This window comes from Syngnathus acus, chromosome 24 (assembly GCF_901709675.1).
Source record: "Syngnathus acus chromosome 24, fSynAcu1.2, whole genome shotgun sequence".
Lineage (NCBI taxonomy): Eukaryota > Metazoa > Chordata > Actinopteri > Syngnathiformes > Syngnathidae > Syngnathus > Syngnathus acus.
Genome location: NC_051108.1, coordinates 2,411,898 through 2,431,087, shown reverse-complemented (window position 1 = coordinate 2,431,087; position 19,190 = coordinate 2,411,898). Strand labels below are relative to the sequence as shown.

The window sequence follows — 19,190 nt, the reverse complement described above, 5'->3', positions numbered from 1 at the left end:
CTTAAAAGTGAACAGAATGCACATCACGACTGCAAATTTGAACTGGAGAGCTCTTATTCTACAAGCATCCCGTTCCTATAAACAAAATAAACAAACAAATGTTTAAATCGGAGCCTTGTTTGGTGAGAAAAGTGTTTATAAAAGACGTTAGAGTTTGTCATGTCATAAAGGACAACGTGCGGTCTGAGTGAGCGGAGCGCACCCGCATCGCCAGCATGAAGTATAAGTGGCACATTGCTGCCCTCTAGTGGACAAACCACAAGCTTACATTAGGGAAATGAACGCCGATCGTGAATGTTTGCACGTTTTTAAACAATTAAATCTAATTTATTTTTAAACAAAACATCTTACGATACATTTTTAGAGTTAGAAGTGAAAGAAAGGAGCCTTAGATAATAGGAAAGTATACATACTTTAATGCCAAAAATAATATTTTTTTCTCCAGTCCAGTAAAACATTTCAGACATTTCAAATCATTTAAAAATCCAATGCAAGATTTACAGAAATAGGAAAAAAAAGCTGTTTACCTAGAATATATGTTAAAATAAGCAACCTGCAACCAAAGCACATTTCCCCATCAGTGCTTACACATCTTTCTAAATATAGAGAGCTCATATGACTCTCGCAACAACAAGCAACAACATCACAATCAAAAACAACAACGAGGTCACTTGTCAGCATGAGGAGGTATATATGCAGGTGGACTGCCCGAGTTGGAATTCTTCAACCGAGATTGTTTTATGTTCGAGGACATAATAAGGCCATTATCATGAACAATAAACTGCACACATTCGAGTCTGTGAGGGTAAAGCCATAATCAATGGACGTGAAAGTGAATTAACACGTGTAAGGCTATCGAGTAAAACACAATAAAACACTTTTTTGGAGCGGACCAGTAAGAGCTTTGGTTAACACAAGCCGTGACAAAAAAAAAAAAAAAGAAACTTTGCTGCATACTAGCATGATCAAATGCATATTTGTTCAGCAAAACAGTATACATTCATTCATTTCACCACTGACAATGACCTTGATGGCAAAGAGCAAAGCAAAGAGTACATCAAACTTTGTCGTTGGGGTAACCTGGAATGAAAATCTCACTAATTTGTTCCCATTAAAAAGCCCTTCCAAAACACAAATGCAATTATTACTCAGCTCAATTGACTGTGCTTAACTTTACAAATTTACATTGACATGAAGCTCAATCAGTAGTTACATTGATTGGTAAAAACTAAACAAAAGCGTTACAATAATGATTTAAAAAAAAAAAAAAAAAAGCTGACATTTTTATTTGGGCACACTCACACCAGGTCATCTGTACAGAGTGATTTTTTTGTAATCTCAGATGGGTCAAGTTAGAATTGGGCGTTTGCACCGTTGTGGGAGTAAACAGCCGACTTGATTCATGGCCAATCAAAGCGGCGCCTCTCAGTTTTATTTTTTTAATTCAGCACTGCTGAGGTGCGCAGTCAACATGACGGACTCACTGAAGCACAGTACATGATGACCCAATGTGAGTGCAAAACCTTCACAAATGCATCTTCTTAATCTCAACGGGGAAAATTTTGAAAAAACACTTTGCAATGCCTAACCAATGTCTACATTAGTATAAAACGCGAGCTGCCACACAAAAGGGCGTGTCACCACTGATTATCCTCAACTATTTAAAAAAAAAAAAAAAGCGTCTGGTACCAACAGCGGCGCAACTATTTGGTCAAAGACAAAAACTGAACCATTTTCTGAAATAAACTGCGTCATCCCAAAATGCGGCGAGACCAACACCTTTCCCGAGGGGCTTCGGCACTGCTCCGAAGCCGCCCACTGTGTTACAAACGTAAAAACAGAGGTAGATGTGGGAGGTCAGGAGTTGTTATTTTAAAGAAAAAAAATAAGAAAGCTGAACATATGAGGTAGGTGTCTTGCTGTAAACTAATCAAAAATGAAACGGAAGACCTTGGAGTTTGCGGCAACTTGCAAATCCCAGTACGATACAAAAAGTATTCAACAGGTCAGAAAACAAATAAAAATTCAAGAGGTAGATCATGATATCAGGACATCTCTTGGATGACTCCCAAAAAGAAAACAATTGCTCCTTTGGGTGAAATTCCCTGAGAACAGTCATCATCCCGAGAGTGGAAAAAAATAAAAAATAATGTACATGATACAAAATTAAAAAAAAAATAAAAAATAAAAAAAAAAGGCTGTTTTTTGCATGGTTTGGTCATTGATTGGTTCTCTGCATTGGTGACAGACGCGTACATTCTAAAATCCCCCCCCAAAAAATTTCATTCTCCTCGAGCAATGTCAGCGAGTCTTTTGACAATTCATAATTTCGAAGGTCCGTTATTAAACATGTTGTCTTTTATGTGCTGTGGAATTTTGATTTTAAAAACAGCCATTGCTCGAAAAAGATTGAGGTCTCACATAAACACCCCACGATATATACACACACACACACACACACACACACACACACACACACACACACACACACACACACACACACACACACACACACACACACACACACACACACACACAAGAGGGCTATCATCTAAGTTAGATCTTGAAAAAAAATGACTTAATAAATTCTCATTTATAGATATAATCCGGACTTCACATATATATTAATAATTTTCAAGCCGTCGCAGTCTTCTTAACATAATGAAACTCTTCCGATTAAACTAAGCTAGTGGAATAAAAAGGCATGACAACGACGACAAAGGCGTTGATCTTTGCAAGCATGCAAACGCGTCGCCCATATTTTTTCATTCACCTCTCAATTGGATCTCATTAGATTGTGACTGGAGAGTATATAAAATGGGTTAAAAAATCTTCTGATCCATCTGGAATCCATTAAGGTTCCCTAAAGATGGCTTTTAACAGTCATTTATGTGCGGATTACAGCTTAAGGGTTGCGACTCCCATATGAACCTTCTTAAAATGTGTTAAAAAAAAAAAGAGTAATTGATGACATTTGTGAACAGTAGGTATATAAAAAAAAAAGAATAAGACGAAGGAGGAAATCAAACCATGATCGTTGCATGTTTGCCTCCTGAGCTGCCCTGATTGAACACAAGATGGCGCCCTTGAAGTCAGCATCCGTAGCCGTCGGATAGTCACCGTGGCTTCCCTCGGATAGTCGCCGTGGGACGATAACAACAAATACACATCAAGAGCTGAAGAAATGAAAACCTCCCATTTTGTCACAGGTGTGAGGTAGATGAAGCGGTGGTGTCGAGGACGAAGAGACTTTCTTTTAGGACTTCCTCCACCTCTGTGTCCGGGGGCCGCGGTGACTTTGAGGCTCTTCGGGGGACGAGGATGAACCTCCCAGGGAAGAGGCGCCGTAGCGCTCATCCTCCTCCGGGGGAGCGAGGTAGGTCGACGACCCCGGGCTGGAGGCGGAGGTAGACGCGTGTTGGTCCTGAGAGCCTGCGGGGGGCGCCAGCACCTTGTGGGGGCATTGGGCCACCATGTGCGTGATGCTCTGGCAGTAGTGGCATTTCTTTGGCTGGGGAGGCAGGTTACACTCCTTAGCGTGGTGGTCCAGACCGCCACAGTTGTAACAGCTGCGAACACATGAACACAAAAAAGAAACTGATCATTTAAATAATCCTTAAAAGTTAACAAATTTCAAACTCAATATTTTAGTATTGTCATTTCATGACATGAATACTACTACTTTGGATCAATAAAGACTGTAAAACATCTGGAACTGCAATAACCACAATTCACCACTTGATGGCAGTATAACAAGATTAAAAAGGAACTCTGGGGTGGTTGTGCTGCTACTACTACTACTCCTAAAACTATTACTGCTAATTAGGAATATAAATCTAAAGCAATTCATATGAAGAGTACTTTAGCAATGTCATTTTTTTTTTTTTAAATGACGTAGGGAAAACGTTCTAATTATCAATTATCAATACAAGCAATTCTGCCAAACAAAGAAAGCCACGAGGAAGTATTCAAATGAATTAGTTCACAGTGGTTAAGGTCTGATAAAAAAAAATGTCATTGGAGGATTTGTTCATTACAAGGGAGAGCAAAGCTGCCTTGAATACAATTTCAGGCATCATTAACATTGAAGGAAAGGCTCGGCTGTGCATCGCAATGCAGTACTGTGCCGCGCAATCAATGACTTGAGTCTCCATATGGATCTCTTTGACATTTCCTCCGGAGACAAAACTGTCCCAGACAGGAAGTAAAAAACAAAGGGGTGAAATAATGTGGTTGCACAAGTGTGCACACCCTCCAATAAGAGGGATGTGAATGTGCTCAAAACCAATCACATTCAAAGTCAAGCTCAATGGAAGTCCGCAGGTGCCGACCAGAGTGACAAAGACAAGCAGGATGATGTCACCTAATGCCTTCAACGCCGCCTATCAAGCACCTGAGGCACAGTCACTTGACCACTGACGCCGGATCGGTTGTCCCCAAATAGGCTGAATTATTCAGCCGTGTAAAATGACCTTCGACCGGACGGTTTCTTTGACATAACAGGTGCGATCTTTTCGTTTACATTATAGACCAGGACGGGATGGAATCCAACGACCTCCTTCAAGGAGATCCATATTTAGATTGAAATCATTGATTGTGTTGCGCTGCATTTGGGATGCAAATCACGCCTAGGTGAAACGCTGCAAAATTGATCTTAAAGAAGCACGCGTGTCGGGGGCAACAATAACCATGGCAACAGTCATGGACCGCATGTAGTCAGTAGGCTGACCTAAAAAAAAAAAATAGTAAATAAATAAGCTCACCACAGTACATTTAACATATATGGACTAAAGAATCGGGACAGACAAAATCTGGTGTCCCAATACTTCTGTCTATGCACCTCTCACACACACTTGTGTTGAATACCTACCGGTCTCCCTTTGGTTTACGCTTCTGGAGCGGGACCTTTCCTTTGGGCCTCCTCTCGCTGCCAGCGCAGGGTCCCCCGCCCGGTCCGGTCACCCGCAGGGACTCGAGACCCTTGCAGGACTTCTTGTAGGTGAACTCCACTGGCACACCTTCCTTTAAGCTTCGGAAGCCCTCCATCACCAGCTTGCTCTGAGAGACAAAAGGCTTGGTTAGAAGTGGAAGTAGAATTCTGGAATGACTGAAGAAATGTGAGATTGACTGAACGATGATTTCAGTATTCCTGACTGCGGAAGATAAAAAGGGGCCCTGCTTCGGTGACCTTGGCGAGAACGCGACACGTCTCTCCGTTGCAGCACACGCGTGTAAGTGTGAGTAGGAGACAGATGATGTCAAATGTAAAGGGAAGGGAAAAAAAATGCTCAGCAGTGTTCCTTCACTCTATGGCCGTTACCATGACGACAGTACGTTATACATGAAGCCAAGGGTACTCGACAGATGCTTTGTGAACGTTCACCTGTCTGCTCTTTTGGTCTGTTAATTTATTTTTCTACATTTTTTGTGTACTGTAACTTAATTTTTTGTGAGTAATTTAATCAAGATATTTTTTTGATCATTTTTTTCCACCCCTTTACTGATTGAATTTTTTTTTTTTTTTTTTTACAACCAAAACATGATGAGAATGGCAAGAAACAGAACTCCTCACCAGGTCAAAGTTGAATGCTTTGCCCCCCGCCGCCCGTAAAACAACAAGCCGCTCCAACCGCGAGCGACTTCCACAATGCAGCAGTGAGGAAGCCACACGAGGCCTTTTGTTCAGCAGCGCCACACAGGATGTGTAGCGTCTCTTCTTCCTGTCCGCGTTGGGCTTGCATCTCACAAAATGACGCAACTGGAAGGGGATCCGTGCTGGATCGGCAAAAAATCCAAACATTCGCATACAACTGATATTTGAAATGAAGTTGAATAGATTTTTGGGTGGGAATTTAGAATGGACGGGACCAAGAAAAAAAAAAAAACTTGCATCTTTATCTGGATCACTCGCACTGCCTTTTTTTTTATTGTTAAATATTAATTAATTACTTTACAATATATTGAAACCCGTGACTACTTTTGATTTGTTAAAAGGTAATCAAATTAGTTATTATGATCAAGGTTTTACGGCCTGTAACAAATATGATTTTTTTTTCTTTCTAAAATTGTTTATCAATTTAATGGGCTGTTCTTAAATATGCTAACACAATCCAAAAACATGACTTCCTTCGTAAGAGCACACACAGATACACACACTTCTATAACCCGAGTACTGTCCTCCGGAATGACCTGGTGGGTGTCCTGACCTGCTCTGAAAGTTTACGCGCAGGGGTCGTGAAAGGGCACGGAGGGGAGGGGGAGCAGGAACGACCGAGTGTGGAGGAGGGTGGCGAAGGAACGCCTCCGGAGCATTCTGTTCGGCTCCAGCGGAGGAGCGACTTCTGATCGGCGCTGATGGAGTGGGTGAGGGGATCTTGAGCCTTGCAAAGCCCCCTCCCCCATTCGGTCAGGAGGTCAGCGGCGGAAGCCTCAAAGCCCGAGCCCCGCACCGGCAACTTCTTGGAAATCCAAGAAAGGCCTTCGCGTACGTTCTATAGTTGTCAAATAAATGCAAAGCTGTGCATTTTGACCCGCGTGTGTGGGAAGGAGCGCGCAGCGAGCCATCGATCCGTGCTGGCTCGAAATAGCCTTCCTTTTCACCAGCCGGGCCCTCGTCATCACCAGAGCCGCCAATCAATACAGGAAGCGGTAAGGTGAGGGGGTGAGGTGGAAGCGGAGATGACCGCCATTACCCCCACCGCCGCTCTCCTTCCATAGCGACCACCCGCTACTGCCAGGCTAATTATGGGATGCTTGGAATCAGAGTATAGCCGCGTCGGGAGGGTGACGGCCATCAGCGGATGGGGAAAGTAAAGATGAGAGAGATGAGAGCGACACACGCACATTTCAAAACCACCCACAAAGCCCTTAAGAAGCCTCGGCATATCGGCATTAGCGTCCGTGACCTTTTAACTCCCGCACGACCCCCATCCGACACTTCAAAGCCTTCGTGTTCCACTGCCTCAGCAGCTGCCATTAAGACTCCATCATGGGGCCGCAGCAAATGATTCTTTTGATACTCTCTTATTCTGGCAATTATTTTGCAACACCGATCAGCAGCTATGGAAGATAATAGGGGTGTAAATCGCGGGTTTTGTAACGATACGATATCATATCGATACAAAGAAACACGATACGATATTTGCCGATATCTTAAAGCCTGCTGTGATTCATTCACGATACATCACGATATAGTGCTCTACGATCGATATAGAACAATATCCTGATTTATAACAATTCATACGCAAAATCAACAAGGTACTGCAAACTCTTTATTTAGGAAATTACAAAGTGCTTCCAAACGACTGACTTGAAGCCCAAAGGGGAGCGAATTTCCTCGTCTTCTTGGACACTAGCCATAGCACCAGCCCAGGAGCCGCGTAGTTGTCGGCTCCCCTTTCACGTGCCTGATCTGCTCACAACACAACACGCCGCGCACTGCTCCCGGAAAGAGGAAGCAAGCAACAATGAACTGGATTTCAAAATAAAGTCGCGTCTAATGTCCGAGGTCAAAAACGGGCGATATAGATCGATGTTTACGTTTAGCATCGATGCCAACAAATCGTAGAGCATTATATCGATTAATCGATGTGTATCGATGAATCGTTACACCCCTACTAATTAGGGTTTCAAACTAGGGTTAGGGTTTCCGACTAGGGTTTTAAACCAAGGTTAGGGTTACAAACTAGGTTTTAAAGCTAGGCTTAAGGTTTCCAACGAGGCTTTCAAACTACTTTTAGGGTTTCTAAAATTAGGGTTTCTAACTAGGCTTTCAAAACTAGGGTTAGGGTTTTCGACTAGGGTTTCCAAAGTTAGGGTTAGGGTTAGGATTAGGGTTGGGGTTAGGGTTTCTAACTAGGCTTTCAAAACTAGGGTTAGGGTTAGATTTAGGGTTAGAGTTAGAGTTAGGGTTAGGGTTACTAACTAGGCTTTCAAAACTAGAGTTAGGGTTAGGGTTAGGGTTTCTAACTAGGCTTTCAAAACTAGGGTTAGGGTTTCCGACTAGGGTTTCCAAGGAGTTTTGCCATCGCTAATTAGGGTTTCAAACTAGGCTCAGGGTTTCCGACTAGGGTTTTAAACATAGGTTAGGGTTTCAAACTAGGTTTTAAAGCTAGGGTTAGGGTTTCCAACGAGGGTTTCAAACTACTTTTAGGGTTTCTAAGATTAGGGTTTCTAACTAGGCTTTCAAAACGAGGGTTAGAGTTTCCGACCAGGGTTTCCAAGGAGTTTTGCCATTGCTATTTAGGGTTTCAAACTAGGGTTAGGGTTTCCGACTAGGGTTTTAAACCAAGGTTAGGGTTACAAACTAGGTTTTAAAGCTAGGCTTAAGGTTTCCAACGAGGCTTTCAAACTACTTTTAGGGTTTCTAAGATTAGGGTTTCTAACTAGGCTTTCAAAACTAGGGTTAGGGTTTTCGACTAGGGTTTCCAAAGTTAGGGTTAGGATTAGGGTTGGGGTTAGGGTTTCTAACTAGGCTTTCAAAACTAGGGTTAGGGTTAGACTTAGGGTTAGAGTTAGGGTTAGGGTTACTAACTAGGCTTTCAAAACTAGAGTTAGGGTTAGGGTTAGGGTTTTTAACTAGGCTTTCAAAACTAGGGTTAGGATTTCCGACTAGGGTTTCCAAAGTTAGGGTTAGGGTTAGGGTTGGGGTTTCTAATTAGGCTTTCAAAACTAGGGTTAGGGTTAGGGTTAGATTTAGAGTTAGGGTTAGGGTTACTAACTAGGCTTTCAAAACTAGAGTTAGGGTTAGGGTTAGGGTTTCTAACTAGGCTTTCAAAACTAGGGTTAGGGTTTTCGACTAGGGTTTCCAAAGTTAGGGTTAGGATTAGGGTTGGGGTTAGGGTTTCTAACTAGGCTTTCAAAACTAGGGTTAGGGTTAGGGTTAGGGTTAGACTTAGGGTTAGGTTAGGGTTAGAGTTAGGGTTACTAACTAGGCTTTCAAAACTAGAGTTAGGGTTAGGGTTAGGGTTTCTAACTAGGCTTTCAAAACTAGGGTTAGGGTTTCCGACTAGGGTTTCCAAGGAGTTTTGCCATCGCTAATTAGGGTTTCAAACTAGGCTCAGGGTTTCCGACTAGGGTTTTAAACATAGGTTAGGGTTTCAAACTAGGTTTTAAAGCTAGGGTTAGGGTTTCCAACGAGGGTTTCAAACTACTTTTAGGGTTTCTAAGATTAGGGTTTCTAACTAGGCTTTCAAAACGAGGGTTAGAGTTTCCGACCAGGGTTTCCAAGGAGTTTTGCCATTGCTATTTAGGGTTTCAAACTAGGGTTAGGGTTTCCGACTAGGGTTTTAAACCAAGGTTAGGGTTACAAACTAGGTTTTAAAGCTAGGCTTATGGTTTCCAACGAGGCTTTCAAACTACTTTTAGGGTTTCTAAGATTAGGGTTTCTAACTAGGCTTTCAAAACTAGGGTTAGGGTTTTCGACTAGGGTTTCCAAAGTTAGGGTTAGGATTAGGGTTGGGGTTAGGGTTTCTAACTAGGCTTTCAAAACTAGGGTTAGGGTTAGACTTAGGGTTAGAGTTAGGGTTACTAACTAGGCTTTCAAAACTAGAGTTAGGGTTAGGGTTAGGGTTTTTAACTAGGCTTTCAAAACTAGGGTTAGGATTTCCGACTAGGGTTTCCAAAGTTAGGGTTAGGGTTAGGATTAGGGTTGGGGTTTCTAATTAGGCTTTCAAAACTAGGGTTAGGGTTAGATTTAGAGTTAGGGTTAGGGTTACTAACTAGGCTTTCAAAACTAGAGTTAGGGTTAGGGTTTCTAACTAGGCTTTCAAAACTAGGGTTAGGGTTTTCGACTAGGGTTTCCAAAGTTAGGGTTAGGATTAGGGTTGGGGTTAGGGTTTCTAACTAGGCTTTCAAAACTAGGGTTAGGGTTAGGGTTAGACTTAGGGTTAGGTTAGGGTTAGAGTTAGGGTTAGGGTTACTAACTAGGCTTTCAAAACTAGAGTTAGGGTTAGGGTTAGGGTTTCTAACTAGGCTTTCAAAACTAGGGTTAGGGTTTCCGACTAGGGTTTCCAAGGAGTTTTGCCATCGCTAATTAGGGTTTCAAACTAGGCTCAGGGTTTCCGACTAGGGTTTTAAACATAGGTTAGGGTTTCAAACTAGGTTTTAAAGCTAGGGTTAGGGTTTCCAACGAGGGTTCAAACTACTTTTAGGGTTTCTAAGATTAGGGTTTCTAACTAGGCTTTCAAAACGAGGGTTAGGGTTTCCGACCAGGGTTTCCAAGGAGTTTTGCCATTGCTATTTAGGGTTTCAAACTAGGGTTAGGGTTTCCGACTAGGGGTTTAAACCAAGGTTAGGGTTACAAACTAGGTTTTAAAGCTAGGCTTAAGGTTTCCAACGAGGCTTTCAAACTACTTTTAGGGTTTCTAAGATTAGGGTTTCTAACTAGGCTTTCAAAACTAGGGTTAGGGTTTTCGACTAGGGTTTCCAAAGTTAGGGTTAGGATTAGGGTTGGGGTTAGGGTTTCTAACTAGGCTTTCAAAACTAGGGTTAGGGTTAGACTTAGGGTTAGAGTTAGGGTTACTAACTAGGCTTTCAAAACTAGAGTTAGGGTTAGGGTTTTTAACTAGGCTTTCAAAACTAGGGTTAGGATTTCCGACTAGGGTTTCCAAAGTTAGGGTTAGGATTAGGGTTGGGGTTTCTAATTAGGCTTTCAAAACTAGGGTTAGGGTTAGGGTTAGATTTAGGGTTAGAGTTAGGGTTACTAACTAGGCTTTCAAAACTAGAGTTAGGGTTTCTAACTAGGCTTTCAAAACTAGGGTTAGGGTTTTCGACTAGGGTTTCCAAAGTTAGGGTTAGGATTAGGGTTGGGGTTAGGGTTTCTAACTAGGCTTTCAAAACTAGGGTTAGGGTTAGGGTTAGACTTAGGGTTAGGTTAGGGTTACAGTTAGGGTTAGAGTTAGGGTTAGGGTTACTAACTAGGCTTTCAAAACTAGAGTTAGGGTTAGGGTTAGGGTTTTTAACTAGGCTTTCAAAACTAGGGTTAGGGTTTCCGACTAGGGTTTCCAAGGAGTTTTGCCATCGCTAATTAGGGTTTCAAACTAGGCTCAGGGTTTCCGACTAGGGTTTTAAACATAGGTTAGGGTTTCAAACTAGGTTTTAAAGCTAGGGTTAGGGTTTCCAACGAGGGTTTCAAACTACTTTTAGGGTTTCTAAGATTAGGGTTTCTAACTAGGCTTTCAAAACGAGGGTTAGGGTTTCCGACCAGGGTTTCCAAGGAGTTTTGCCATTGCTATTTAGGGTTTCAAACTAGGGTTAGGGTTTCAGACCAGGGTTTTAAACAAAGGTTAGGGTTACAAACTTGGTTTTAATGCTAGGGTTAGGGTTTCCAACGAGGGTTTCAAACTACTTTTATGGTTTCTAAGATCAGGGTTTCTAACTAGGCTTTCAAAACTAGGGTTAGGGTTTCTGACCAGGGTTTCCAAGGAGTTTTGCCATCGCTAATTAAAGTTTCAAACAAGGGGTAGGGTTTCCGACTAGGGTTTTAAACCAAGCTTAGAGTTACAAACTAGGTTTTAAAGCTAAGGTTAGGGTTTCCAACGAGGGTTTCAAACTACTTTTAGGGTTTCTAAGATTAGGGTTTCTAACTAGGCTTTCAAAACTAGGGTTAGGGTTTCCGACCAGGGTTTCCAAGGAGTTTTGCCATTGCTAATTAGGGTTTCAAGCTAGGGTTAGGGTTTCCGACTAGGGTTTTAAATCAAGGTTAGGGTTACAAACTAGGGGTGTAAATCGCGGGTTTTGTAACGATACGATATCATATCGATACCAAGATACACGATACGATATTTGCCGATATCTTAAAGCCTGCTGTGATTCATTCACGATACATCACGATTTATAACAATTCATACGCAAAATCAACAACGTACTGCAAACTCTTTATTTAGGAAATTACAAAGTGCTTCCAAACGAATGACTTGAAGCCCAAAGGGGAGCGAATTTCCTCGTCTTCTTGGACACTAGCCATAGCACCAGCCCAGTTGCCGCGTAGTTGTCGGCTCCCCTTTCACGTGCCTGCTCTGCTCACAACACAACACGCCGGCACTGCTCCCGGAAAGAGGAAGCAAGCAACAATGAACTGGATTTCAAAATAAAGTCGCGTCTAATGTCCGAGGTCAAAAACGGGCGATATAGATCGATGTTTACGTTTAGTATCGATGCCAACAAATCGTAGAGCATTATATCGATTAATCGATGTGTATCGATGAATCGTTACACCCCTAGAAGATAAGAGTTTCGTCTGCTAGCTTAATGCTAACTACATAATGTGATGCACCATAGATGGGCTAGCAGAAATTAGCATGGTTGTTACAAACCTAGAAAAAAAAAAAAAATAGCATCAAAACACCATATAAGAGCCGCCACAGAAGACAAATCATTTGAAGTTCGATGTGTTGTTATCGACTTTTGCTACCGACATTTCATATTTCATAGCTGCAGACGGACTGCGGGTGGAAAGCCGTGCAAGTCAACCTACTCTCACCAACACACGCGATGTATTATTCATCGTGAATGGCTAATAATCAATGCTCATTTTAAAAAAATGCATGAATCTTCTTTTCTTTTTACACTGAATATTTAATAGAGAATTGTTTTCAAATGCTATTATGTGTCATTTGGGTCAAAATAGAAATTTATAACCAACACATTTCATATACCTCAAAGGAAATCGCGCAGACTGCGCAAACCGCAAAATTGCACAAAAACCACACGCGCTTAAAACATGGCCGACACGACTCCCACAAAATAGAAGGAGGTCACGTGACCACATCTTTCTTCTTCGGCCATTTTTCAGTGGCGGCGCGGCCCTGGGTGAGATAGCCGAGAGACAAAGCCTGCCGCTAGCTATCTGGAGGCAGGAAGGGGGCGGGGCCTGCATGCCAAACGGTGACATGGACCAGAGGTTAATCTCACTAGGGGCCCACTTTAACCTCACTGCACAAAAACACACTCTCGGCTCTTCTCGTGGGCGCGCACTAGCACGCAAACACACAAACACACACCGAACCTGAGACAGCTTCCAACACTTCCCATGCAACCTGGTTGCAAACACACACACACACACACACACACACACACACACACACACACACACACACACACACACACACACACACACACACACACACACACACACACACACACACACACACACACACACACACACACACACACACACACACACACACACACACACACACACACACACACACACACACACACACACACACACACACACACACACACAGAGGCGCTGTTAATTGAACACACACTCTCTGGAGGAACGGTCCGCACCCTGATTACCAACAAAGGGCAACCCCCCCCACCTCAAAACCCCATAGCCAACCCTCCTGCCTTTTTTTTTTTTGTCTTTAAAGAAATTCCTCTTCTCGCTTTAAAGAATTCCCGAGGAGAGCGCGCACCCCTCCATGTCCCAGCGGGAGCCCATACACACACGAGCGTGCGCACACACACTGAAAAGGAAGTGATCAGATAGAAGAGCCGAGATGAAGAGACCTCCCGTTCTCTGAGAAACACACACACATCTTTTCTTCCTGCCTCAGCTTGTGGATTTATTTCCGCTTTCCTATTAAAAATCAAATTCTATCTATCCGTTAGAGAACAAAAAAAACAACAACGCAAGCCAATCGGTCAGATCGGATATAGTAATGCACTCCTCTCACTGGAGCCACTTTCTATTTTTAGACACAGAGTCCATTAAGAGGAACAGGGGGCATGAAAGCGATGCAGCGCCGCGTCAACGTGAACGCCGGTGGAGGTCGATGGCCACCCCACGCCAAGATTTATGTTTTGCCACGAGTTAAATAGCACTGATTTGACTTTATGTTACAACATGGCTGCTTCTATCTCACCCATAATGTGCAAAGTTAAGGCAAATGAAAATGAAATGATGAAACTGGCATTCTTCCGCCTTCCTTTTCTAATTTCCACTTTAAAAACAAGGCCGTAAAAAGGGCAATTGAACAGAGGAAAGAGGATGTAGTGAGATTGGCTGCGAAAGAAGTCGAGCGGATACAAGAAGGGAGACAAACTCTAAACAAAAAGCCTGCAAAAAAATATATATATGAGCAGCATTATTTTTTTTATCAAAAAATAATACATTTGCAAACATCTGCTTTTGTAGAATTTTCCTATGGATATTTCAGACCAGTAACCAAATCAGAATTTACATTTGTGCATTTTCTACACTGCAAAAATGAAATAATTTCCCGATTTTAAATAAAGGGACAAAAATGAATACATTTTTTGTCCGATTCATCGACAAAATAATCGTTAGTTGCAACCCGAGATGATCTTGTATGCCATTCACGATTCCTTAGCATCAAACAACAGTTGTAATTTGTCAAATTTTCATATTGTGCACATTCTTAAAATAATTTCTTTCACATCATAATGGAAAGAAATAATTCCCAAAAATAATTTCATACATTTTAAAGCGCTTTTAACATCAACTTGTAAGCTTTTCCAGCATCCTAATGGCAGATTTACTCCACTCAAAATTAGAACTACTAATATAATTCATACACATGTATTAACCAGTTTACAAAGCAGCACTATATGTCATTTTTTCACCAATACTCAAAACGTTTTTTCCACATCATGCAAAATATATACCTTTCCAAACCTATTAGTTTTATGGGCAGTCTCATCACCATATATTGCATTCCAGGCCTCCATCTAACAAGCAAACTACTGCGTCTAAATAGGAAGCACTCATACGACTATTCTTTTCCGACCTTCCAAATTCCAGCATTGAAATTCAAGCATTTCCAAGAATTTCAAGCACCCGTGGGAACCCTGCGGGGCCAAGTGGGAGACACTTCTCCTCCCTCTGCAGGCAGGAGGGAGGAGGAGGAGGAAACTACACTTGCAGCATGTGGCCAAGAGAGGAAATAAGGCGTGTTTTGTCTCCTTTTTTTTTTTTTTCAGGCCGTGGACAACGCGTGATCACATCACACGTTTGCCTGATGCAAAACATCTGAGCTTGTAGTAAATGCTGTTATAATCGCCACAACGCCTGTGTGTGTGTGCGTGTGTTACCACCTACTTGGTGGACGAAAACATCCAGAGGAGGGTCGACGGGGGTCCCCTCGCTGCTGGTCATGGAGATAAATCCAAAGCCCATGCGGACGTTGAACCATTTGCAGAAGCCTGATCCTGACCGGACGTGGGGTCGAGCCCGTTCCTCCTGCTCAGTGGACCTGGTGGGTCCTCCTTGGAAACAAAAAAAGAAGAATAAAAGTGAGCAATTTCAATGAAGTGGAGGTGGTGAGGTTGAGTGACGTTTGCGGCCGGTGGTAATTCCCGAAACTAGTCGTCACGCCGTTCATAAAACAGTATGTTTAGTTCCACGTTTGAGCAAAGGCCTCGCTTAAAAGTTACCCCCTTGTTTTGTACACGTTGTTTGTACTCCTCGTGGGGAGTTCTGGGCGATGCTGGTCCAAAATGCAGGTGTACTGCACACATGTTGGACGTGCTTTACTGGACTCCCAAATACACACTTTCGCGCGCTCGTTCAAACGCGAACGCGCACGTACAACAAACAAACAAGCGAGTGGACACTTCGGAACATTTGCAGGCCAGTTCGTTCACGTTATTCGGTTTAAAAATGAGAGAAAATAAGAGTAGGGGGACCTTCGGCCATGTTTCCCCGCGGACCCTCTGCGGCCAAGTTGTGGTCGAGAACCTTGTGGAGCCAGCGAGCGCTGCTGCAGCGGTCACCATGAATCCGACGTCGTCATGCCCGTTGTGGGGCCACGCATGCTGCGGCGTGCGTGGCTCGGCCGGGTGTCATGTTGGCCCTCGGGCTTCCCTCGGAGCCCCCCGCTTTCCTCTTAGCAAGCTGCACCTTTGCTCTGTGCTAGCGTGAGCCACCCACATCCACAACCCACACTCGCACTCTCTCTCTCTCTCTCTCTCTCTCCCTCACTCACTCGCCTTCCCACTCTCGCAACGGACCCCGCCCCCTCCGCCGAGCTTCCGCGCTCTGATTGGCTGCCGACCTGGCTGTGGCCGTTTTCGTCGTAAGAACACGTGACCTTGCCAATTGCAGTATTTTTCTTTTTTTCCCCCCACTTCCACTGAGCAACTCTCTCCTTATGCTACTTAGTGTAGGAATTAAACTAGCAACCTTCTTAAAATTCAGGTATTTAAAAGTAAGGTGTTGGGGCACGTGACGTGGGGCATGTGTTGGAATGGATTTAGCGGCACTAAATGTGTACAAAAATAGCATAGAGCTGTATTCTATTCATGCTTCATTTTCTTTATTTTTAAATCTAATATTTATTTATGACTAAATGACAACAATCAAATATATCTATTTTAAGGGGTGTATATCCCTCCAATAAAAGATAAAAAGAACTGTAAGGATGTCATACTGTTATGTTGTGACTGCATACAGAAAGGAAACGAGTAAAACCTGGAGCGTCCCATTGCTTATTTTTTTTGCAATTTCTTCCCTAAATATCTGGTCTGTTTTCCTGTGTGCGCTCTCCGTGTTGTTTTTTAGCTCGCTCTGCGAGCTCAAGTCACCTCCTTGTATCTTTTTTAGTGGGCACTGCAGTGGAGAGCTGAACTCACAACTCTGGAATGTGACTGGAAAACCCAGAAAAACAAACCTGCTGAAAACGGTGACGTTCTTAGTCGCCTGTCATTCTCAAATCAGCCTTGGGACGTGAGGAACGTTATCTGCTGCAATTGCCATCCAATTGTACATGAATAAATATTGTGTATTATTTAATAATCTATTTATAATCATTTTCTAAAGCTATTGTTATTCTCCATTGGTATAGTTACTTGCAAATGCCCCAAATTCCACACATGCCATTTTCCTGCTTGGGAAAATGAATGCAAGGTGTAAAGTTGTACATCTTGTGATGGAGGAAGTCAATACGGAAATTGGATGAGGAAACCTGCCATCTGATCGCCCAGTCTAGAATCGGGGTGCGCGTTCCCAAGACGTGCAAGGAGGAACGAGGAGAAAGGAGGGGGCACGCTGCAAGGAATGGCGAGTGAAACAACAACAAGCCCATCTCCACCCACCAAAGAGCTCAAAGCCCACCCTCCGGAATTCACAAGTTCAACCCCCATCGGCCAATGAGCCACCCACACACAGTCAGGCCCGGGCCCGAGCCCGCCTAGGCCCAACCCCGGCCCGGCCCCCGCGCACACGCTCACGCAGGCCCGTTTTGGAAGAGGCTTGCAGTGGAAGCAAAACGATTACCGGGGTGGATGATAGTTATCAGTTATTTTGCGACTCATTATAATCCGTTAGGAATTTATTTGATTCATATAGGTGAATTCAAATAAAAAGAATATATTTGGATTGTGTTGATTAATGACATTGCCAAAATCCATCCATCCAAACACATTTTTCAAGTTAACTATTATTGTTAGATTTTTATCGTCATTACATCAGCATTTTCTCAAGTTTTATAAAGCACGATACAAACACGGAGCAAAACTTCAAATGTTTCTCGCCACATATAGTTTAATGTCTTAATTGCTCAATAAGTGCATTTGGGGGGGCAATGCTTTTTTTCTCATGAAAGAAGCTACCCCTAGCAATCTTATTTAGCTTTTCCTAATTCCCATGAAATAAAAACCAGGTGATGTCACCTGGCACAAAGATGTTTCCTTTGGGTAAGTAACATCAAGTAAGTTGTATTGGGGCACACATGGAGATTCCTGAGCTGCTTGACTACTATTCCAACTTTGGACTCCCTCACCCCAGTTAACCCGACCCAACCCCCACATGCATGCAGGCAAGCCTGGGTAGGCTCCCAGAGGAAATGTCTCTTTTCTACCCTCACTTGCTGTCAATGCACTTCAAAGGGGTTCATTGAGTTCGTTTCTCGCTTTTCATTTTTTAAGTGAGCAGGGGGGGTTGTTTTTGTCGCTTATTTCATGCATTCCAGCCACCAATCCTTCACCTTTCTTATATCCCACCACATGAGATGTGTAAACATTTGGGGGCAAAGCAGGTAGCTCGCTCCCACAAGTCTTTCTAATCTCACTTGACCGTTTCGCCAAGCAGAAATGGGATTACTTTGTCGATTATTTTAATCATCCCCCTATTCCCCCATAAATCCCCGTTAATTGTCTCAATTTTAATGAACATCAACTTGAGTCAAGACTTTTTTTTCCTTTTTGCAAAACTTTTCAATGCAGGTAGAGAACGATTTCATACGTCAGATTGTCATATTTCGTTGATTACAAAATTAAACAAACGAAAAATTTGCATACGTCCTTAAAAGCGCGCATGCGCTAAGCATAGATTCTTATTTCAGCACGCATTTGTCGCCAAACCTTTGTTGCACGCTCACAATTTTCCAAACATACTTTAAAAGAATCGTTTGACTCTGAAAATTACATTTGTTATTTTCACGGGGTTAAAAACGAGCTTTGAAAAACCAGCATCAGAAAATAGTCTGCACCGGGAGTTATCTTAACAAGTTTATTTTTCCCACTACCCGACTGGTTTAAATGGCCTCACACCACCCGAAAGAGAGAAATAAAACCTTTTCTCAAAGACTAAATAGTATTGACAAACAGGATTCATGGTCGAACGCAATATCGGTGACGTCATAGGATGTAGAGGGGCGTTTTAGGACAGACCAGAGCAGGGGGGAAAAAAGCGCACAATGGTAAAGAAACTAACCACTTCCGGATGACTAAATCAATTTTTCGGTTATATTTTGGACCTAAAAGGTTAGTGCATCATCTTCTTATCGTTTCACCTATATGTCGACTCTTTTGTTTCTTTTTGAAATGATTTAAAAAAAAAAAAATTGATTGTCAGGAAGGGGACCCCTTCGAATCTGATCGATTATGGTCTTTCCAGTGTTGAATTGCGTCCTTAAAATGATCTTTACATACAAACACGTAAAGTTAAACAATTTCTTGACGAGTCTGTGGTGTTTCACTGGAGCAACATTTGTAATATTGGAGCATAATTGAGGATATAAAAGTGACTTACCTGCAGGAGATGGCGCCGACATTTTCCCTGCGGCTTTTTGCCAAGCGAATAAAAAAGTGCACAAATTCGCTTGCCAGCCGCGTTTTGCATTGTGCTGTCCGTCTGCAATTAAACACATTTTCCATGCATGAATATTTAATGGTCACATCGGAAGGTAAGATGAGCAGCTGTTTACCACAACAGAGTAGTTTGT

General features: G+C 42.8%; 1 protein-coding gene across 2 annotated transcripts; it reads right to left on the bottom strand.

Annotated features, from left to right (window-relative positions):
• Positions 1-2,529: 2,529 nt before the first annotated feature.
• Positions 2,530-19,111, bottom strand: lin28b (lin-28 homolog B (C. elegans)). 2 transcript variants are annotated; one of them, XM_037245139.1, is made up of 4 exons: positions 18,998-19,111; positions 15,068-15,234; positions 4,871-5,058; positions 2,530-3,569 (listed from the first exon to the last, which is right to left on the bottom strand). In XM_037245139.1, exons 1-4 carry the CDS (start codon positions 19,017-19,019, stop codon positions 3,257-3,259), a joined length of 690 nt encoding a protein of 229 aa, XP_037101034.1. In that variant the 5' UTR covers positions 19,020-19,111; the 3' UTR covers positions 2,530-3,256. The 2 variants fall into 2 exon arrangements, with proteins under 2 accessions (XP_037101034.1, XP_037101035.1); XM_037245140.1 differs by lacking the exon at positions 18,998-19,111 and adding an exon at positions 15,655-15,936.
• Positions 19,112-19,190: the final 79 nt, after the last annotated feature.